This window comes from Plecotus auritus (assembly GCF_963455305.1).
Source record: "Plecotus auritus genome assembly, chromosome: 5".
In the NCBI taxonomy this organism is placed as follows: Eukaryota; Metazoa; Chordata; class Mammalia; order Chiroptera; family Vespertilionidae; genus Plecotus; species Plecotus auritus.
In genome coordinates, this window is record NC_137776.1 from 3,232,653 (window position 1) to 3,255,780 (window position 23,128).

General features: G+C 54.1%; 1 protein-coding gene across 2 annotated transcripts in view; it reads right to left on the reverse strand.

Moving 5' to 3' along the window:
* Window positions 1-1,918: 1,918 nt before the first annotated feature.
* The window catches only part of HIBCH (3-hydroxyisobutyryl-CoA hydrolase), a 30,228-nt gene continuing 9,018 nt past the window's right edge, over window positions 1,919-23,128 (reverse strand). Inside the window, exons 5-14 of one of the 2 annotated variants that reach the window (XM_080667314.1) lie at window positions 21,868-21,939; window positions 20,184-20,236; window positions 14,291-14,369; window positions 12,306-12,451; window positions 10,374-10,460; window positions 8,848-8,906; window positions 8,153-8,234; window positions 6,082-6,201; window positions 5,742-5,775; window positions 1,919-2,442 (exon numbers count right to left, since the gene is read on the reverse strand). In XM_080667314.1, the coding sequence (XP_080523440.1) occupies window positions 2,327-2,442; window positions 5,742-5,775; window positions 6,082-6,201; window positions 8,153-8,234; window positions 8,848-8,906; window positions 10,374-10,460; window positions 12,306-12,451; window positions 14,291-14,369; window positions 20,184-20,236; window positions 21,868-21,939 (848 nt within the window). In that variant the 3' untranslated portion in view covers window positions 1,919-2,326. Of the gene's footprint in view, window positions 3,445-5,741; window positions 5,776-6,081; window positions 6,202-8,152; window positions 8,235-8,847; window positions 8,907-10,373; window positions 10,461-12,305; window positions 12,452-14,290; window positions 14,370-20,183; window positions 20,237-21,867; window positions 21,940-23,128 lie in introns of both variants that reach the window. The other variant, XM_080667313.1, reaches the window with a different exon arrangement.

A 23,128-nucleotide genomic window follows, 5' to 3' on the forward strand; every position in this document is an offset into this window, starting at 1 on the left:
AAGGTCCAGGATGAAACCTTCGATGTCACTTTCAGCCCCACCACTTGCCTTTAGAAACAGACACACACACACACACACATACATACATACATACATACATATGTTAATTTCAGAGAGGAAGAGAGAAACATCAATGATGCGAGAGAATCGTGGATCGGCTGCCGCTCTGTTCTTAGGACCCGGAAATTCGTAGGGGTTCCCGACGAAGGAAAAACTATACGAGTTACAACATAAACAGTAGCTGATCTTTAACTCAACATCGTCCTCACCTAGACCCGCGGGCCCCAGGTCTGGAACCCCTGCGGCGTCTTGTGTGCCCTCAACACCTCGTCCTGTCACCAAACCAGTTACTGAGGGGTTTCTATTTTAAGTGCAAGTCCCGTGTTCACGTCTCCCTCCTGACTGCACTGGGTGAGGACCCATGGCAAGGCCACACGGACGCTGGATGCCAACCGCAGGCAGCGGGCGGCTCCATCCCGGAGCCTGGACTCCCCAGCTCCCACCTGCCCGTCGGGGTACCACAGAGGGCAGTGAGCCTGCTCTCCCCGGGGAGGGTCAGGGGGTACCACAGAGGGCAGTGAGCCCGCTCTCCCCGGGGAGGGTCAGCGGGTACCACAGAGGGCAGTGAGCCCGCTCTCCCCGGGGAGGGGAGGGTCAGGGGGAACTGCAGAGGGCAGTGAGCCCGCTCTCCCTGGGGAGGGTCAGCAGGTACCACAGAGGGCAGTGAGCCTGCTCTCCCCGGGGAGGGTCAGGGGGTACCACAGAGGGCAGTGAGCCCGCTCTCCCCGGGGAGGGTCAGCGGGTACCACAGAGGGCAGTGAGCCCGCTCTCCCCGGGGAGGGGAGGGTCAGGGGGAACCGCAGAGGGCAGTGAGCCCCGCTCTCCCCGGGGAGGGTCAGGGGGAACCGCAGAGGGCAGTGAGCCCGCTCTCCCCGGGGAGGGTCAGCGGGTACCGCAGAGGGCAGTGAGCCCGCTCTCCCCGGGGAGGATCAGGGGGTACCACAGAGGGCAGTGAGCCCGCTCTCCCCGGGGAGGGTCAGCGGGTACCGCAGAGGGCAGTGATTCCCGCTCTCCCCGGGGAGGGTCAGCGGGTACCGCAGAGGGCAGTGAGCCCGCTCTCCCCGGGGAGGGTCAGCGGGTACCGCAGAGGGCAGTGAGCCCGCTCTCCCCGGGGAGGGGAGGGTCAGGGGGTACCGCAGAGGGCAGTGAGCCCGCTCTCCCCGGGGAGGGTCAGCAGGTACCGCAGAGGGCAGTGATTCCCGCTCTCCCCGGGGAGGGTCAGCGGGTACCGCAGAGGGCAGTGAGCCCGCTCTCCCCGGGGAGGGTCAGCGGGTACCGCAGAGGGCAGTGAGCCCGCTCTCCCCGGGGAGGGGAGGGTCAGGGGGTACCACAGAGGGCAGTGAGCCCGCTCTCCCCGGGGAGGGTCAGCAGGTACCGCAGAGGGCAGTGAGCCCGCTCTCCCCGTGGAGGGGAGGGACAGGGGGAACCGCAGAGGGCAGTGAGCCCGCTCTCCCCGGGGAGGGTCAGGGGGTACCACAGAGGGCAGTGAGCCCGCTCTCCCCGGGGAGGGTCAGGGGGTACCACAGAGGGCAGTGAGCCCGCTCTCCCCGGGGAGGGTCAGGGGGTACCACAGAGGGCAGTGAGCCCGCTCTCCCCGGGGAGGGTCAGCGGGTACCACAGAGGGCAGTGAGCCCGCTCTCCCCGGGGAGGGGAGGGAGGGAGCGGGCATTGCAGAGGGGAGGAACGTTCCCTTCCGTCTCCCCAGGGCGGGGAGGGTTAACTCTAGAAAACGCCAAGCTGACTTAATAATATGGGGGAGACGACTCCATGAAAACCTTTCTCTGCCTGAGGTTTCTAATGCTATAAAAGGAACACTTCTGTTACCATGGAGAAAAGTCTAGGAAGCATTAACACAGAATCCAAAAAATTTCCTGTTTTATTTTTACCATCTGTACATAAGTTTACTTAATCAACATCCCGACGCCTGCCCAAAGCCGGACATGAGCTCCCATTCAGATCCTGAGACCTCACACGTCCCAGCTCCAAGTCAGGGGCTGGCAGCGCCTTCTGCAGGGGGCGGGGAACGGCGGAGCCCGTCTGGGCTGTGCCCCCCGAGGGGACGTGGGGACGCGCACACAGGGAGTCCAGCTGCGCCCACACGCTTCACTTGCGGACCCGGACGGCTCATGGAAAGCCAGCCTCTGCTCCTCCCCGCTTGGCCCTGCAGAGGCCGGCCCGCTCGCCGGCACGTAAAGCAGGCAGCGCCGACTCGGGCACGAGCCACCGTTCGCCAACCTCCGTTCCCAAACCCCCAAATGCAGTCACTTCACCACGTCAAGTCGTTGCTTCCCAGGGGCCTGAAGTACCGGCTCACGTCCTCGTCCGTCACGTCCGCCAGGCTGGCCGGCCTCCACTGCGGGCTCTGGTCTTTGTCTATTAAAACTGAAGGAAGAGGCGGCGTCAGGTCACTCAGGTCCCTTCTTGGAGTCCCCAGGCTCTCGTCACCGAATGACCAACGGCCTGGTGCACTAGGCATGGTTCCCACAGCACGCTTTCCTGCGCGGTGTGCATGTATGTGTCTGTTTCTCTGAAAAGTGAAGCCCCACAGATCACGTGCCGAGGAGGGCCGGGGGCAGCCACCAGCCAGGCCTCCAGCTGGGAAACAGCCAGCGAGCGAAGCCAGGGCTCGGGCTAGAACAGCCGTGGGCAAACGACGGCCCGCGGGCCGGATCCGGCTGTTCTATCCGGTTCTCTTGCTCTCCCCTCCGCTCCTTTACTTTGAATTTATATTCGTTCACACAAACACTCCATCCATGCTTTTGTTCCGGCCCTCCGGTCCAGTTTAAGAACCCATGGTGGCCCTCGAGTCACAAAGTTTGCCCACCCCTGGTCTAGAAGCTGGTCATCCTCTGCAGGCGAAGGAGACTCCCGCTGCCAAGCAGCTGGAACCAGCTGGGGTGGCTGAGAGGACAGCAGGGGGAGCAGGGCCCGGCTGTGCCACTCCCCCCGCCTGAGGGAGGGAGGATGGCTGAAGGGAGAGGAAGGGCTGATGCCTGACCCAGCGTGGACCCTGCCTTCTGCTGAGCCCTCGGCCACAGGCATCATGAGAAGCGCCCAGCCTGGGTGCTGTCATCTGAGAGCAGCAGGCAGAGCCCCCGGAGTGTGAGCGCGAGGCCATCTGTGCAGGCCCCAAAGGGGTGCCAGCTTCCCGCTGAGGCCCTGCAGGTGCAGGTGCTGCCACGTGGGACCGACAGGTGGGGGCAGGCAGGGCCTCTCTGTGCTGTTTCTGCCTGGGGAGCGACAGTTGCCGCAAAGCCAGCGAAGGGGGGGGGGCTGCACGCCCACGGCTGTGGCGGGCGACGTGAGCCATGCTTAAGACGTGCGCCGTCCCTGTGAAGAGTGGGAGTCTACCCACATACACACTCTGGTGAACCAGACACCGCCCTGAGGGTTAAAAGGTAAATGGTTGGAGCAGCAATCCGGGAACAGGGAAGCAGGCTGCCGGGGGGGCGGGGGGCGGGGGGCAGGCATCATTAAACGTGGACCCGGGCCTCCGTGTGGCTGCCTGACTGCGGGCCCAGCGTCAGCATGGGGCAGTGAGGGTGCCGAACGTGACAGCATCATCCCAGCCACCCCGGAGCGCACCTCTCGGGGCAGTGCGCACGCCAGCAGCCCTGGGGCCTGCTTCCCGCCGGGACCCCCGAGCCTCGGCCAGTGCTGTCTGCGCCCGACGTCCCTCCAGGGCCCGGGACAGAGTAACAAGCTCGGAGCCCATCTTATTGCCAACGAGCAGACGTTCCGTCAGCAGACAGGGCAGGCCCGCACGGGGCAGCTTCGCTGCAGGTCCTGAGACCGGCCCGTCCGCCTGCGGTCGCTGCTGTCGAATGACCTGCTTTTCCTCCCTCGACGCCCAGGAGACATGGGCTCTGGATGCTGACAGCAAGCATCTGACAGCCACGCCCCCAATTTGCTGGTTTACTTAATCTGATGACATGTTTTATCAGTAGCAAATTAACGCAAACATTTAATTATGCAAAAACACCAAACAGCTTTCCTGAGCATAGATGCTCCGTTCTGAACAAAAAGGTTATGCTGGGAAAGGAGGGGATACCTTTCTCTTTAGTAAAAAGTAGATGGATAAAACCTGCATGATAATCAGAATTTAATGCTGCTCAGTTTCAGCGCTTTTTCCTTAAAATCACTGACAGTGTGTCTAAAACAGGGGTCCTCAAACTTTTTAAACACAGGGGCCAGGTCACTGTCCCTCAGACCGTGGGAGGGCCGGACTATAGTTTTAAAAAAAAACTATGAACAAATTCCTATGCGCACTGCGGGCCCGGGACGCGTCGGCTGCTAAGCAGGACAGGCAGCGGCCCCCGGCAGGCCGGATCCATGTCCTCGGCGGCCGCATGTGGCCCGCGGGCCGTAGTTTGAGGGCGCCTGGAAAACAACACCTTTCTTTTTTGAGTTTGAGAAGGGTGCTCTCACATGAAATGAAGGCTCTGGCAGCATAACCCAGCGCCACACAGACCTCCTCACACCAGAAGCCGAGGCTGACCCCGTTGCTGGGAACTGGGGGGATGCTATTTCACTCCGTTTCTGCACGACCTAGCGACCTCCTCCAGCTCAGCCCACGTGCCTCGGAGAGGGTGTGAGCCAGGCTCACTGCCCTACGCGATCAGGCCACCAGCTCAGGAAGTTCTGCCAGCAGTGCCGTGTTTACCACAGCTCCCAGCTCCGGGAACACAGCCTCTATTCAGGCAGGGCACGTCCAGTCTTACTACGTGAAAGTGACCAATAAAAATATGACAAAATCAGACGTGCAAAGTGCATGCCGAGGGAAAATCACAGAGGTAACCGCTATGATTTTTAGGGACCTGGCATGTGCATCAAATTATTGCAAATGTGCTAGGAACGAAAAAAACCAACCACGTGCTTCTTCTAAATATACTGGCTTTGAAGATGATAAGCAAAAATGGAAATTAATAAAAACATTCACATATCTTACTAATTATGTCGTATGGTTTTTCTCCATGTCAGTTTCTCAGGTCAGGCAGGAAGGTGGCGGAGAGCAATGGCACTGCTGGGGTTTTGCCAGGTACAGAAGTGAGGGGAGGGCAGGGGAGGGGGAGGGGAGGGAGAAGGGAGAGGAAGGAAGGGCAGGGAGGGGAGGAGGGGAAGGGATGGCAGGGGAGGGAGGGAGGGGAGAAGGGAGAGGAGGGAAGGGCAGGGAAGGGAGAAGGGGAGGGATAGCAGGGGAGGGGGGAGGGCAGGGGAGGAGGGGAGGGGGAGGGCAGGGAGGGGGGAGGGGAAGGGGAAGGGAGAGGAGGGAAGGGCAGGGAGGGGAGGAGGGGAGGGATGGCAGGGGAGGGGGCAGGGCAGGGGAGGCAGGGGAGGGGAGGGGAGGGATGGCAGGGGAGGGGGAGGGCAGGGACTGAGGCCTTCATGTGGAATAAACGCACCTCTGAGGCTTCCGCAGCAGAATGAGTGACAAGCTGACACTGCCTCGCCTGCGACTTTAAAAGCAGGTGACCTCTTACAGGTAAATTCGGGAGCAGTGAGCAGGTCATGTGAATTTTAAAGCAATATCGGATGCAATGACTTATCTCCCCATATGCCGTTGGTAGTTTTTAACACTCTGCCATCTGTATGAAGTCTAGCTCTCACTAATGAGACAGCAGGATGCCGTGTGTGCTCACACGTTCTGCTCCCAGGAGCCGAGGGAGCCAGCCGCCACTCACCTGCCCTGACGCCTTCGGGAAAGTCGTGGCCTCCCTGAAAGACAGGAGGAGGGAGAGCTTGTGAGCGCCCTTGCTCCTGGCGCTCTCCACCCGCTGAGCTCCCCCTCCCATGGCCACTGCATCAGCGATGGACCGACGATCACCCCTGGACAGACGATCACCCCTCGACCACCACCCACCCCACTGCTCAAGTGTCTCCACGCCCCTTAGCTGCCTGGCCCGCTGGGTTTCCAGAGTCCATCTCGAAGTTTTCCTGTCGATGGTTCCGTCCCTGGCATGCTCCCCGATGACCACCCGTGAGCTCGCAGCCCGGAACGCTCGCCCTTAGACGGATTCTCACCACGCAAGCCTGGCTCAGCCGGTACTCCATGGTGAGCACGTCCTGCAAGGACTTCGAGGACCCCTCCGTGAGCAGGCGCAGCGTGATCTTGAGCGACGTTGGAGACATCTTACTAAGGACCTGTCAGGGGAAAGCGTTGGCTGGTTTTAGACCAGCAGCTCCTTTAGGGTCCGTAACAAGCCCGCTGAGTGTGGGACAAGTGGTGTTAGACGTGCTCCTTCGCACAGCACTCAGGTGACAAGCCCCATCAGCAGGGGCTCCCCTTCGGGCTAACCCTGCCCGCGCCAAGCCAGGCTTTCTAATCCACGGCGACAAGCGCAGATTCATCTCCAGCTGGTCCAAGGGCTGGTGGCAGGGCCACTTAGCAGGCGTGTTATGGGTCATCCCTAGGGGACACCTAAAGCCATGTGTGTATTCAACGGGTAGTGAGGGTGTTGAAGACATGCCGTCTCCCCCACAGTCAACCCTGGAGGGAAAGGGACCCTGAGATGTAGAGGAGGTGGCTGCACCTCGGCACACGAACGCGGCTACGCCCCCGGGACCCGCAGGATGAACACCGGGCCCCGAAGACGCCCGGGGCGAGGACCATGCAGAGGCTCCGCCCGGACAAACCGGGACCCTCCTGAAGTCCGCCCCGCGCCCTCTCATCTGCAAACCTTCACCTGAGCACCAACGGCTCCCTAATCCTTCAGGGCCTGGCTGCTCCTGACTGACCATCACAGGAGCCGGGTCTCCGTCGGCCAGGAAGCCTCCGCGGGAGTCCGATCCCACCCCACGTCACGTCGTCACGTCACGTCACATCAGGTCACTCTGCAGCCACATTCCTTCCCAGAGCTCCAGGTGAGCGAGTGAGAAGGAAACTCGCACTCCCGTGAGTGTGTGCGGCCCGTGTGGGATGGGCTCGCCAGGACCCTAGTCACAGCCCCAGAGGACAGAGGACCGCTGTGGGCGTCCAGCCCTCAGCCCCGGGGGGGAGGGTGCTTGTAAGGGAGGTGCCACGGAACTTCTGTGCTGCTGAAAGTGCCACCAGACGGCCTGTCTGGCCAAGTGCTGCGTGGCTGCCGTCAGGCGGAATTGCTAAGTGCACGCTCAGCCACGTGGCGGAGAACAAGCACAGAAAACCAGGTTTTACATTGCCCTGACACAAGAGCACCGACGTGAAGCCAGAATCCTGGGAAAGGAAAACGATCATCTACGTTTACGCAAACATTCCTAAAAGCTGTCAATAACGTGAATGACTTGTGGAGAGGGAGACAGACCGTGTCCCACCTGCTCGGAGGCGGCCTGCGTGTCCAGAAGCCTGAAAAGCCGTCTCAGGAGCCTGCCCTGCGTCACTTACAGAAGCGGCGCCTCCCGCTGTGGCCGCTGACCGGCTGTCACTGTGGAAGGTCCCTCCCTGAGGCTGGGAAACGCTTCGGGCTGGGCTCCCTCCGGTGGCTGGAGATGGGGCCTCCTGCTAGTTTTACCAGTTCACTGCCACGCGTCCAAAGCGGACACCATCCCCGCACGCCACGATGTTTTGAATTTAATTTAAAAAATCAATTGGCAATGAATATTATAAAAATAAACATATTACAACTCGGGTGTTCTTGACTATTTTCAGCTGAAAATTCTCACGAAAAATGATTTTAAAGTTGTTCAGGGCTGCCACTTGGGGACATTTTTTTATAGACGCGCGTGGTGTGTGGGGAAGGCCCACTGCTGGCGTCTACAGACGCTTATGGCGTACAAGGGGCTTAAAAAGACTTCTTTTTTTTAATGAAACCTACTGCTGAGAAAGACCATGTATTGAGCTGCTGCTCATTAGACAGAACTCACAGGTCCATGTCGCAGCTGCAATGTGACCGCCTCCGTTGCCCCACCTTCTAATACACATGTCCCTCGTGCTTCCCCGGGACAGGAGGGGCCCCCGTGACGGCCAAGGGCTGCCTTTGGCATGGGCAGAGAGACAAGGCCCTTGGGATTTGGTGAAGTTTTGTGGGAAACAACCACAGTGGGCTCTGCCTGGCCCCCAGGAGGCCTCCCTGTCCCGAGAACCCACCCGCTCCGGCCGAAGCGACCCATGCTTTACCTTCACCTGCTCCAGGGCAAAAGGCGAGCCATCCTGCTGTAAGTTTTCAATAATCTGCTCCACGCTGTCGGCAGAGAAGCAACTGCAGGAAGGAGACACGGGCTGGCACATGGAAGACCCCCTCCTCCCGTGGCAGCCAGGAGCCCAAGCACAGGCTCCGCCCACAGGCGGAGGCGCTGAGACCCTGCTCTCCTTTCGGCGACGCAAACAGGGCCTAAGTTTGCTCTTTTGATCCCCGCGTCTATTACTGTAAGTAAGTGATGTCGGAACTGAAAAGGGGCGTTTCTAACTGTAGAGACGCAGTCTTCTTTTCCAGTAGTTTCCCTCCTCCTGGGTTCTGAAGCCCGTCTGTCCTCCTCAGATCACTCACTGAACCCCTGGCCAAGGGGCTTATACATCACACCTTCAGGGAAGACGACTTTACAAAGATGAAGGTAAGTGAATTCGATGGTTTCTAGCCTCTCCTCCCCACTTAAAAAAAAGACGTTTTTCAGTAACGTGAGTCAGTGCAGCAGACCGCCTGAATGCAATGGCCTGGTCTCCCCAACCGAGTGGCCAAGGAGCTATTTTCCAAGGTCAGTGGGATAAAGGCACTGTGCTCTCCAAGTGCAGAATTAGGGGCACCCTCAACACAATGGAATTCCGTGAGCAGGCCCCACTGCCCAGCCCCCAGGAGCAGGACCTGGCCCGGGTACCTGTTTATCCTGCCCAGGTGCTCCTGCAGAACGAACGCCGTGCCCTCGTCAACCTTGGACTGTTCGAAAAGAAAAATACTGACATTACTGTGAAGTAACTCAAACCTTTTCAAAACCCTCAATCAGTTCATAGTTAATGATACACCAAGTGACAGGTTATCGCTTTCCGTCAAATTACACCCAGCGGTCTCCTGACTGCTACCCTGTGTGTTCAAAGCTCAGACCGTGTGTCTATTCCAGGCCAGCACCGGACAGGGTCACAGGCCGAGTGTCCCTGTATTTTTATTTCCTATCATCTATGTGGCACATGACCGTTAAGCGTGTCAGGAAGTTCAACCACCAGGACGTGGGAAGTCCTGCCCACCCCATGGGACGCAGGCACCCCGCCAGCTCCCTGCGGCCGCAGAGATAAAGCAGTGCCCCCCCCCTCCCCCCCCCCCCCCCCGCCCAGTGCTGGGGCAGCTGTGGTGAGAACTGGTTTTTAATTCTGGGCCACAAATAAGCCCTCATGTTTCTAGCTCTGATTTACCCTCCTCCCACCTTCCTCGTTCCTCACACGGCAGCGTGTGCCCCCCGCAATCCAGGTCCCTCTAATGCACAAATTCCAGTCCATCGAGGTCATTTTTTTTTCTTTAACATGCTTTCATTGATTTTAGAGAGGGAGAGGGAGAGAGAAACATCGATGATGAGAAACATCCATCGGCTGCCTCCCGCACGCCTCCTAGTGGGGATCAAGCCTGCAACCCGGGCATGTGCCCTGACCGGGAGTGGAATGGGTGACCTCTCAGTGCGGGATGCCGCGCCCCCCGTAAGCCCCATGTGCCGGGCTCAAGGTCCTTCTTAGCGAGTGGACAGACCTTCGCTGCAGGCGTGCTGAGCTGTGACAAGCACAGCACGCCGCCACACACCGTCTGCCTGGACACGAGGCTTTTCTAAGAGGGCCAGCGGGGCCGTTCCGGGCAGTGCTTCCAGGCTGCGCGGTCCCGCTCAGCACTAACGCTTCACCCGGTGCCCTGCGCTGTGCCCTCCCGTCCCGCAATGAGGGGCTGGCATGTCCGACTGAAACCCAAACGTGCCCGTAGCTCCACGCGAAGCCGTGACTTCAAACACACAGATGCTCGTCTCCCACTCACGGCTCACAGCCCCCTCCCCCAGCCTGGAACATAAGCAAGTACCTTCCGTTTCTCATTTGGCCTTTTGTCTTCAGTCCCCAAAACAAAGGTGCGATGGGGTCTTGTTTCTCCTAACAAGCCCCCCGCGGCCACAGCACTGCTGTTCATGAGGGCACTCTGGGAAGCCCCGAAGGGTGGGAGGGCTGGTTGCCAGGGGAACCAACCCTGGATTAGAGCTGGACTCTCAGTCCCCCCCCCCGCCGCCCCCGACAGCTCGGCACACTCTTCCGCTCTGGTTTCTAGAAGGCTGCGTGCACTTACGTAACCCACACACCACAGTGCTCATCACGGCCACTCCTCAGTCCCTTGCCCTCCCCGGCATTAAAACCTGAGGTTAGGAGAGTGAAAGGTTACCTTTGCATGGTAAGTTTCCAAGACATCCGCAATATTTTCTTTGGAAGGAGATTTCAGGGATAATAAATCTTCTTCTAACAGGCTCAACTAAAGGTAAAAAAATAACAATAAGCGGGTACAGGAAACAGATTTGAAACACCACAGTAACACAAGATACTTCAGAAACCTTATATTCTTTTTTAAATTCCTGTCTTAAATTATGATGCGCTCTCTTCAGCTGAGCTACTGAAGGCGCTTTCCACTGTGGCTGTGCACACAATTCCCACACAGCAGACGTTGTCTCGCGAGGCATGAATAAAGGTGGGAGAGCTGAACAGGAGGAACTGAGACGTTCGTCCTTGTCTCCCTCTGGCTACTGGCACGTGAAATGCGTACCGCAACCAAAGATCTGAATTATACGTTGTAACCGACTTGAACTAAAATGATCAAACTCCAGTCCTTCCGGACAGGGGGCCCTTCTTCCTGGCGCTCAGTGAGCGCTGGCTCTGTACCGTTTGACACGCATCTCACCTTTCCCCGCCAGCTCCCACCTCCAGCTCGCCCACCCCACGTGTGCTCCCCATCTCAGCTCCCTGCGCAGGCCCTGGGCTGGCAGTCGGCCACCGCAGACGTCATGACCAGCAAGCTGGCCAAGAGGAGGCGGCTGCGGACCCGCTTTCTCTGCAGCCTCAGCCAGTCCCACCGTAATCCAGTGGCCCCCGAGTAGGCAATGGGGTGCCCGCTCGTGTCCTGTCACAGCTCAGGGAAGGATGAGACAGCTGCCTACTCGGAGTGACGGAGGGGCCCGCGCGGGGAGAATCTGCAGCTGCAGCCAATGGGATGGGCCCTCGTAGCCATGCGGAGGGACCTTCACCTCTGTATACTTTCCATGTTTATAACCTCCCTCCCCTTCCCCAAACACCCCCCTCCAAGACAAGAGCTCAGGTGGAGACCCACGTGCTCCCTGAGAAGCCGAGTCCCCAGGGTCCCGGGGGAGCGCTGGTGGGACGGGCTGGCCGGGTGCTCCTCCGCCCGGCTCAGTGCCACCCACCGGTCCGTGGGGAGCCCGGCCAGGTGTCGCAGAACAAACCCACATCTCTTGCTCGGATTTCTGAGGCAAAACCGCCGTGAATTGGGTTTTCTGTTACATTTAACACAAGTCGTTTCACCTACTATGGGGAGACTGCTCCCCACTTCGGAGATGGGAAAACGGGGCTAAAGAGGCTCCAGGCACCTAGGATTAAACCTGGCTGGCCGGCTGCCTGTTCCTCGCCACTGTGCTAACAAAACTGGCAACGCTGTTTCTAAAAAACACAAAGCAACAGGTACACTTCGGGCAAAGCTTTTAAGACCGTATTTTATAAATGTACCTCTTAAATGCGTCAGGGAAGCTGCTGACCAAGAGAACCCTTCAAAAATCTCTAACCATAAAAGTGTGATTCAAACAATTAAAAAAATTTTTTTAAAAAGAAAAATAAATAAATAAATAAAATCCAAAATAAAATAAAATAAATAAAAGCGTGATAAGCTAATGAGACCGGACAGCTGAACGACCTTCCGGACGAAGCCGGGACGGCGAGGGCCGAGCCCCTTGCACGAATTTCGTGCATCGGGCCTCTAGCGTTTTTATAAAATAAAAGCCTACCATGTATATGTAACTTTAGACTTTTATGCATTAGACTTTCTTAAAGTAGATTTCTGTTCCGAACGTAATTGTTCATTTAAAACTATTTACAGGAGGTGCCAGGCAAGACCGCTCTGCATCCAGACCCAGAGCCTGCATCTGTGCGAGGAACAGACGGGAGCTGAGACCTTCGCTGCGGCCACAGAGCTTGAGCAGGAGGCCCAGGATTCAGAGCTCCGGCTGCCGAAGCCGAGGACCTCGACCACCTCCTGCCTCCCTGTGACAGGAGTTCTCCCAACAGCACAAGACGCCACCGTCCAAGCACTCACCTTTTCAGACTCTACGAAGTGCGTAGCGATTCCTGCCCGGTGCACATCTCTTCCTTTCAGCCGGAACCCTGTTAACGCCAGGAAGTAACCCAGTCTTCCTGGAAGTCTTGGCAAGAAATAGCCTCCGCCCACGTCAGGGAACAGCCCTGTAAGTACGTAACAGACGCGGGGCTCGCAGGGGAGCGGTGCCTGTGGCTTCCTCTGCTGTAGGTGGGCTAGCGCTGAGGAAAGCCCGCGAGGGAGGACCCTGCAGGGGCGGGCAAGCCGTAAGCAGGTCACACAGCCCTGGCCGGTGTGGCTCGGCGGGCTGCACGTCACCCAGGGCTGCCAGCTCCACTCCGTCAGGGCACATGCTCAGGGTGTGGGTTCCATCCCTGGTCGGGGTGCATATGGGGGGCAACCAATCAAAACATCAATATCTCTCTCTCGCCCCCACCCCTCCTTTCCTCTCTCTCTGAAAATATCAATAAAATAAAAAAGGGGAGAAAGAAAACAAAACCAAAAAAACAAAGAGGACATCTGAAATACTTTCAATAATAAAGATAAGTTAAACAAAAAAGAAATGGTTCTACCAGATTCTGCACAGCAGACACAGGGTGAACACCTCCCAATGTTGGTCAGCGAGTGCACGGGTGAGTGCACGGAACGCTGCTCACAGAGGAAGTGTTAGCTGACAATAAAAAGGACCGTCTGAGGAAAGAGGAGCGGGTTACCCGGAACAGCACGGGGCCCGCACAGCTGGCAAGGGTGCCTGTTCCCACCAGTCAGACTAGAAGCACACGATGCGTGGAGCGCTGAGCACAGTACCAAGAAGAAAGTAAGTGGCACTCGCCTGAGCAACTGCTCAGACCCTGCATGGAAACATCCAGAATCTTGCAAGACTTAAAAGGATCACACTGTTCCCAAATGACTCAGCGCCCTCCCAGAAGCAAGCTCAAGAATATTTATAAGCCCTAGCCGGTTTGGCTCAGTGGATGGAGCATCGGCCTGGGGACTGAAGGGTCCCAGGTTCGATTCCGGTCAAGGGCATGTACCTCGGTTGCGGGCACATCCCCAGTAGGGGGCATGCAGGAGGCAGCTGATTGATGCTTCTCTCTCATCGATGTTTCCATCTCTCTATCCCTCTCCCTTCCTCTCTGTAAAAAATCAATAAAATATATTAAAAAAAAAAAAGAATATTTATAAGAATGCGCAATATCCAGCACCCAACAAGGTGATGTTTACAATGTCTAGAATCCAATTAAAAATTGCTAAGCATTGCCCTGACCGGTGTGGCTCAGTGGATAGAGCAGGCGTCCTCAAACTACGGCCCGCGGGCCACATGCGGTCCGCCAAAGACATTTATCCGGCCCCCCGGGTGCCGTTGCCTGTCATGCTTAGCAGCCGACGCGTCCTGGGCCCGCAGTGCGCATAGGAATTTGTTCATAGTTTTTTTTTTAAACTATAGTCTGGCCCTCCCACTGTCTGAGGGACAGTGAACTGGCCCCTTGTTTAAAAAGTTTGAGGACCCCTGGGATAGAGCGTAGGCCTGCGAACTGAAGGGTCCCAGGTTCAATTCCGGTCAAGGGCATGTACCTTGGTTGCAGGTGCATCCCCAGTAGGGGGCGTGCAGGAGGCAGCTGATGAATGTTTCTCTCTCATCGATGTTTCTAACTCTCTATCCCTCTCCCTTCTTCTCTGTAAAAAATCAATAAAATATATCTTTAAAAAAATTGCCAAGCATCTTAAAAAACAGGAAAATGCTACCCATAGTGAGGTGATAAAACAATCCATCAAAATGGACCCAGAACTGCCCCGGCTGGGTCGCTCAGCTGGTCGGAGCGTTGTCCAGTTTATTAGCATAAAGTTGTTCATAATATTCCCTATTTCCTAACAGTTCAGATTACACTGTTGTTGAAGAAATGAACGAACGCTCGTGTGACATACAGCGCGGTCAGAGTAAGCTGGAATAGAAGTAATTGTGAAAACGTGGGGTCTGTCTTTACCTATCGCCGTTTCGGGCATTGCAAAAAGAGACTTTTCGGTAGCCACTCGGAAGAGCCCATGCACGGAGAGTCCAACTCCCTAGGCACATAAGGCAAAACATGTTTTAAAATACCGTCAGAGAATAAAAACAAATCCACCCTCTCAAAGCACTACAGACCAAACCATCACGTTCCTGTCCCCACGAACGGCTCCCGGGGATGGACTGGAGGGAAGCCCTAACGCACGCCACGTCCGGAGGCCGGACTGTACACAGTAGGTCTGTTCGGCGAAGATGCCTTACTCCCGCTGTGCCAGCCTTCTCGTCCTTCCCCAGGCCCTCTCACTCCCAACGGAACAACGAACAACTCTGGGGCTGGGACTGCCCAGGACCCGAGTGTGCTTCCGGGCACCAGCCGGCAGAAACGCACAAGCTGTTCTAGGGAGCGTCCGCAGCTTTCAGGAGGATGCGGACACATCTTACTTCAGTCACAGGTTTCATCGGGAAATGAGCAGTATCTTTTTTCTCAGATGCCAAGGGGCCAAGCATGGAACTCTTGAAAACGGTTCCTAAGACGCAAGGTTTAGAAAGTGAAAAGGCTGCCGAAACCGGTGTGGCTCAGTGGATAGAGCGTCGGCCTGCGGACTGAAGGGTCCCGGGTTCGATTCCGGTCAAGGGCATGGACCTTGGTTGCGGGCACATCCCCAGTGGGGAGTGTGCAGGAGGCAGCTGATCGATGTTTCTCTCTCGTCGATGTTTCTAGCTCTCTATCCCTCTCCCTTCCTCTCTGTTAAAAATCAATAAAATATATTTTTAAATAAAGTGTAAAGGCTGCCTGCAAGCCTCTGGCTTGCTGAGGTCACTGAGAAGGGCACCTTAACAGGCATCTCTGAATAAACGTCGTTGAATAAACAGGTATTTGAATAAAAGAAATAAGGACTATACACGTGATGACAAAGTATCAAAAAATTCATGTCAGTGTTCACACTGTAACATACATTTCTATGTTATATTCTCTTCACATTGTTCAAAACTTCCATTAGATTTAGTTCTCATTCTTAACCCTTTCTAGCCAGTGTACCTGTCTGACATCACAGTTCAGTGAGTTAAAACATGTAAATTATCTGAACCAAGGTCAAGCACTGGAGTTCTGTAAGTGTGAACTCATTAGAAAGGGCCTCGTTTCTATCTGATTATTCTAACTTTTCATTACATTTCCGCAGTTCAAGCCCAGCCATTTAAAAGCTCTTGAAACTTTTAAACCTTTTTCAGAAAATATTAAAACACACATGCAATTTCCTATAAATTCTATGTACTATATGCCAATCTTATATTTTAAAAGACGATGGGAATGAATAAAACCCTTCAGGTACTACCTATATCCTTCGACATCAACATCTGTGAAGTCAGTCACAATGTTTGATGCTCTCTGTAAAAGCCAGTATCATGTTACAGGTGCTCCATTAAGACACAGTCAGGCACCTAAGCTAGAGAACCACCATCCTTCAGAACTGCCTGAGACCTGGCTGCGCGGATGTCCTACAACTAGGGACTGAAAGCAGCAGCCACCCCAGGCTGGAGGAGGGGCAGAGACGCAGCACTGGCCGGTCCCACACGCACGTGTGGTGGATAATGGGAGAGCTGTCTTGGCTGCAGAGGTCTACCCCAGTGGTCGGCAAACTCATTAGTCAACAGAGCCAAATACCAACAGTACGACGATTGAAATTTCTTTTGAGAGCCGAAAACCGACTTCTGTGCATGGGCCACGAAGTTTCAATCGCACTGTACGTGCGCACCCGCACGTGGTATTTTGTGGAAGAGCCACACTCAAGGGGCCAAAGAGCCACATGTGGCTCGCGAGCCGCAGTTTGCCAACAACTAGTCTACCCTGAGGAGCAAGGGGTCCCAGGCCCACACCAGACCGCCGCCTGGGTTCCAGGACTGGGAAGAGACGTCCCATAACCTCTGGCTGTAAAACCAGTGGGGGCTGTGGCTGGTGACACAGGCTGCTGGAGTCCCAGGCAGTTCCTCCAAAGGTTTGAGAGTTTTTAGTTTTCAGTTAAACAAAAGAAAATAATCTTCAGTTATATCATCATTTCTGTTCCAACTACTGGGCTGACTTTCCATGGAGCATTGATCGTTCCTTTGTTGGGTTTCCGGCATCTTTCACATTCATCACCTCAACACTGTTCCTTCTTATCAGTGTTCCTTTTATCCCTTTGTCCTCCACAGACACGGCCTCACTGTCTGCATTATTAAGAGCACAGCCACTGTCCGTGTCAGTGAACGGGCATCGCCGTGTGCGTCAGTGAACGGGCATCGCTGTCCGTGTCAGTGAACGGGCATCGCCGTGTGTGTCAATGAACGGGCATCGCCGTGTGTGTCAGTGAACGGGCATCGCCGTGTGTGTCAGTGAACGGGCATCGCCGTGTGTGTCAGTGAACGGTATCGCCGTGTGTGTCAGTGAACGGTATCGCCGTGTGTGTCAGTGAACGGTATCGCCGTGGGTGTCAGTGAACAGGTATCACTGTCCGTGTCAGTGAACGGGCATCGCCGTGTGCGTCAGTGAACGGGCATCGCCGTGTGCGTCAGTGAACGGGCATCGCCGTGTGCGTCAGTGAACGGGCATCGCCGTGTGCGTCAGTGAACGGGCATCGCCGTGTGCGTCAGTGAACGGGCATCGCCGTGTGCGTCAGTGAACGGGCATCGCCGTGTGCGTCAGTGAACGGGCATCGCCGTGTGCGTCAGTGAACGGGCATCGCCGTGTGCGTCAGTGAACGGGCATCGCCGTGTGCGTCAGTGAACGGGCATCGCCGTGTGCGTCAGTGAACGGGCATCGCCGTGTGCGTCAGTGAACGGGCATCGCCGTGTGCGTCAGTGAACGGGCATCGCCGTGTGTGTCAGTGAACGGTATCGCCGTGTGTGTCAGTGAACGGTATCGCCGTGTGTGTCAGTGAACGGTATCGCCGTGTGTGTCAGTGAACAGGTATCGCTGTCCGTGTCAGTGAACGGGCATCGCCATGTGCGTCAGTGAACGGGCATCGCCGTGTGTGTCAGTGAACGGGCATCGCCGTGTGTGTCAGTGAACGGGCATCGCCGTGTGTGTCAGTGAACGGGCATCGCCGTGTGTGTCAGTGAACGGGCATCGCCGTGTGTGTCAGTGAACGGGCATCGCCGTGTGTGTGTCAGTGAACGGGCATCGCCGTGTGTGTGTCAGTGAACGGGTATCGCTGTGTGTGTGTCAGTGAACGGGTATCGCCGTGTGTGTCAGTGAACGGGTATCGCCGTGTGTGTGTCAGTGAACGGGTATCGCCGTGTGTGTGTCAGTGAACGGGTATCGCCGTGTGTGTGTCAGTGAACGGGTATCGCTGTGTGTGTCAGTGAACGGGTATCGCCGTGTGTGTCAGTGAACGGGTATCGCCGTGTGTGTCAGTGAACGGGTATCGCTGTGTGTGTGTCAGTGAACGGGTATCGCTGTGTGTGTGTCAGTGAACGGGTATCGCTGTGTGTGTGTCAGTGAACGGGTATCGCTGTGTGTGTGTCAGTGAACGGGTATCGCTGTCCGTGTCAGTGAACGGGTATCGCTGTGTGTGTGTCAGTGAACGGGTATCGCTGTGTGTGTGTCAGTGAACGGGTATCGCTGTGTGTGTGTCAGTGAACGGGTATCGCTGTATGTGTCAGTGAACGGGTATCGCTGTGTGTGTGTCAGTGAACGGGTATCGCTGTGTGTGTGTCAGTGAACGGGTATCGCTGTGTGTGTCAGTGAACGGGTATCGCTGTGTGTCAGTGAACGGGTATCGCTGTGTGTCAGTGAACGGTATCGCCGTGTGTGTCAGTGAACAGGTATCGCTGTCCGTGTCAGTGAACGGGCATCGCCGTGTGCGTCAGTGAACGGGCATCGCCGTGTGTGTCAGTGAACGGGCATCGCCGTGTGTGTCAGTGAACGGGCATCGCCGTGTGTGTCAGTGAACGGGCATCGCCGTGTGTGTCAGTGAACGGGCATCGCCGTGTGTGTCAGTGAACGGGCATCGCCGTGTGTGTCAGTGAACGGGTATCGCCGTGTGTGTCAGTGAACGGGTATCGCCGTGTGTGTGTCAGTGAACGGGTATCGCCGTGTGTGTGTCAGTGAACGGGTATCGCCGTGTGTGTGTCAGTGAACGGGTATCGCTGTGTGTGTCAGTGAACGGGTATCGCCGTGTGTGTCAGTGAACGGGTATCGCTGTGTGTGTGTCAGTGAACGGGTATCACTGTGTGTGTGTCAGTGAACGGGTATCGCTGTATGTGTCAGTGAACGGGTATCGCTGTGTGTGTGTCAGTGAACGGGTATCGCTGTGTGTGTGTCAGTGAACGGGTATCGCTGTGTGTGTCAGTGAACGGGTATCGCTGTGTGTCAGTGAACGGGTATCGCTGTGTGTGTCAGTGAACGGGTATCGCTGTGTGTGTCAGTGAACGGGTATCGCTGTGTGTGTCAGTGAACAGGTATCGCTGTGTGTGTCAGTGAACAGGTATCGCTGTGTGCGTCAGTGACGTGTCTGCTCTGTGCTTTCACCGAACATCAGCTCTGCTCCTGCAGGTTTCCAGTCTCCTTCCCGGGCCGCCTGGTTGGCCTTTCCAACCTGTGAATCTCTCATCTGAGCGGCTGTCTCCTTCGGGCTGTGTTCCCTCTGTGCTGGGGCCACAGCCTGTCACAGGTTAGTAAGGACCCGTTCTCTCTCCCCTGGCTCCATCCACATTCAGTGCTCCAGGTGCCTTCCTTGCCCTTGCTCTGCAGCACTCTGCAGGGAGCTCTTATCGTCCCCATGTGGGCACTTCCTTGACAAAGCCACCCCCACCACAATCAACTCCTGCTCAGCACCTGCCAGAGCCGAGCCCCCGGACTGCCCAGCCTGCTCCTCACCACAGCTGGGAAATCCCTCCACGGGGATGTCAAGCCCTAGGCCCCTCCCAGGGCCCACAGGCTGCACCAGTGTGGGGCCTCAGAAAAAGAGGGGACTTCTTACACTCCCACGACCAGACCCTGCAACACTGGGGCAGGTGGACGTTTAGATTCTACCCTCTGGCCTCCTATCACCTCCCTGAAGCCCACCTTTTCCTGCCATGGCGACTCCCTCTGACCTCCCACTTCCTTAAGCCTTTGTCTTTGCTACTGTCAGTGCCATACAATTTATCACTTGGCTAATTATCTTAAGTTTTCTCCAACTCCACATCAAGTTATTCAAGGCCAGGGACCTGTAAGACTTCTTTGTAAGAGCTTGGCTCGAAGTAAAGATTTCAACTGACAAACGCGTTTCAGAGGACGTCACAGAACAGCCACTGTCACTGAGGGGAGTTAGTGCCACAGACAACCTGGCCCCACATCCCCACTCTCAGGGCGAAACACAAGACAGCCAGGTTCTCGCCCAACCCTGCTGGCAGCGATCCGGTTACTTATCGTAGAAAAGGGCTCTCCATTTTTTAAAAACAAGATTCAGTGAGTTCTATTGGTTAAAAAACTGTAATTCCAGAAGCAAACACAGCATATAACATAAGTCCGTTTTCTTTTGGGTGGAGATAGTTTAAACGTGATATAAGTAAGTATTGTATCCTAAACTTGCAACATCTCCAATCCAAACATAACTTTGTTTCAACGAGTTTTATTGTGTTACATTCATCGCTTCATTTCTGGTTTGTTTGTTTTTAATGATTTTTTTTTAGAGAGAGAGAGAGAGAAACATCGATTTGTTGTTCAGTTTATTGATGCATTCATTGGTTGCTTCTTGTATGCGCCCTGACTGAAGACCGAACCTGAAACTTTGGCGTATCAGGACAGTGCTCTAACCAATGACCTACCTGGCCAGGACCTATTTCTGTTTAATAATTAACTTATTTCTAATACAACTCACATAGTAATGATGAGAGTAAAACAGTCTACTTACTCCACCCATTGTAATTCCATGAATAAATGCAACATATGGTTTCTGGCAAGAATCTAAAAGAAAAAGAATTGTAATTAATTACAATGTTTAACATATTTTTCCCCCTAAAAAAAAAAAAAAACACATGTTACATGAATTGAATATTTTCCCAAAGAAATTTTTGCAAGAAATATCAAGGCAGACTAAATGTGTGGCCTGTAAAATGTTCTTCTTAACATGCCAACCCATAAACAATCCTGATCATCTGTTCATTATCATTTAACAACTCAACCCTGCAATTTGAAACAAATGAAAGCCTTGTTTAAGTCAGCTACTGAGAAATACGACTAACAACTGCCTTACAAGCCACGGATGTCTATGTACACAGCTGTGCTTTAAAGAACGTAACTTGTTGTCTATCATCTCAAGTAACTGGATACAAAGAGCAGCGCAGCATAAAGGAAAAGGCACGGACCAGAAGTCGGAGACCCAGACTGTGGTGTCAGCTCTGTCATTAACTGCCAACTCAACCACACTCAACAGACACCCTGGCATGAGGCATCAACACACTCACACACACAAGTTCCATGCATATCATGTGTATATCATACAGGGTGTCCCAAAAAATGCGTATACACTTTGAATGGTTATAAAGTCAGTGTTGATTAACATACAGTTCATTTTCAAAAGTTAAAGAAACTATAGATATGAGTGATTGGTTTGCCAATGCCCGTTTTCAAACTGATGACCCTGCTGGTCCAGACACTGCTGATAACTCGAAGCAATGGGATCGCAGACATCAAGGGTCATTTCGTTCAGCATTTGTGTGCCCTCCATTTGTCAGCTGTCACCAGTTTTGTACCATAAACTTTATCTTTTATGTATCTCCACAAAAAAAGTCTGGGGGCACTTTAGGATACATTTGCTTTGCTCAAAGCTGAGTCTGACTTCAGCCATTATCTGGAATCTGTTAAACCTGAAAAGGAGTGAAAATTAACTGAGTTATCAGCTGGTGAAGTCTGCGTACACTTTTTGGGACACCCTCTATATAACACATAGGTAAGTCCGTAGTAAAAACCTAGAGTGTGGTCTGGGAGGGGAAACTATGAATTAACGACACAGGTGCTCTGCGGAGGGGGGGCGGCTGCCTGTGGGAGAGAAATGGTGGACATGCCAGGAAAGCAACACGGCAGACGGAGCTGTAATTTAAAACCTGTAGAATCCGATTTCTTTTACATAAATTGTAAGACATCAAGCAAAATGAAGCACTGATGCCTGCTCCCCCTGGGCTGGGAGCACGCACGCACTTACTGGCTTATTCCCTGTAGTCTAACCTCTAAACCCAGGCTCTGGAACATCACCTACAGAGACGTCTCCTCCCGAGGTTCTTCAAGGGTTAGAAAATGATACCTCACTTCACCGAGAAAACTGGGACCCCCGTCTTTTGTTTCCCAAGAAAGCCAGCCTATGATCAGAATCGTGTTTTCATAGCGACTGAATGACCAACGGGTGAGGACAGCCTACTAATATGGAAGTGTGAACTGTTTGGAACGAGCAGTCAGAATAGTTTAACCAAATTTACTTATGACTGACACTTAGTATATAAAAGGTTGATAAGATTATCTACTGATTACATTTTTAATCATTCATACGTTAATGCTGCTTTTCTTGATTCCGTTTTCAAAGCTCTCAGCAGGGCACATACCAATGGCATTGTTGAGCACATATTCTTCTCTGAAGAAATCCTCACTTATCTTCCGGTCTCCCTTTACAACTTCTGAGATTGTTACAAAAAGAAAGAAAGAGAGATTACAAATTTAAAAAAAAAAAAGTGTTTTATAGTCAGTAGAATCAAATAAAATAAATTTAAAATATTGTAATACTCAGTCCCGGGGAAAACTCTAGAAGGATTTGTTAACGTTTTGAAATTGCCTGTGCCACAGACATGTTATAATTAGCCCCAGATCCATAGTCTCATGTCAAAACTTCAAGGGAAAATTCTTAAGAACTTCCTACAAAATGTCACACTTAAATTTAGAAGTTACATATTGCTACAAAATGCACTTTCTTTTGACTGTTTTCTGTAGCACCTGAATAAATATTTGGTGGATATACATTTTGGTAATATATATCTGTTTTTTTAACTTATTGATTTGAGAGAAAGAGAGGAAGGGAGAGAGGGAGGAGAGGGGGAGAGAAAGAGAGAGAGAGAGAGAAAGAGAGAGAGAGAGAGAGAGAGGACACACATGGATTTGTTGTTCCACTTATTTATGCAGTCATTGGTTGACTCTTGTATGTGGTCCTGACCAGGATCGAAACAACCCTGGCGCATCGGGACGATGCTCTAACCAAAGAAGCTACCTGGCCAGGGTGGTGATGTATGTATCAAGTATACTACACATACACACAGAGCGAAATAAATATATATATTCCATCTAATTCAGTATTTCTGCCACTTTCATTTCCCCACGGAACATTTACTGAGCACCCACCGGGCACCGTGCGCCGTTTTAGGTGCTGCCATACGGAGACAGCGACACACTAGTAAGACAGCTGCCCTGATGCAGCCCGGAGAGAAGACGCTAAATACAGTGTCGGCGCGATGCTCGCTCCAAGGCTGGTGCTGCGGGTGCGGGAACAGGAGGTGCCATGGGACGAAGGCTCCCCAGAAGACACAGTCTGGGCCAGGTCTGAACAATAGCGAGGGGTTTCCCAGAAAGTGACGGGGGGCGGGGGGCGGGGGGCGGAGGAAGGAGTACCTACAGAGGCACATAGGCCAGAAGGAACAAAATCAAGCAAGCAGCCGTTTGAAAAGACTCAGGGAGAAACCTAAAAGGAGAAGCTAGAGCGGTCAATGAGATAGTAAGACCCGTATTCACTAATAATGCAGAAGGAAACGCATCTTCCAACGATGCTGCTGCGGCCTGCTGCCGCCTGGGTAACACAGAGGCGCACAGTATGCCCGA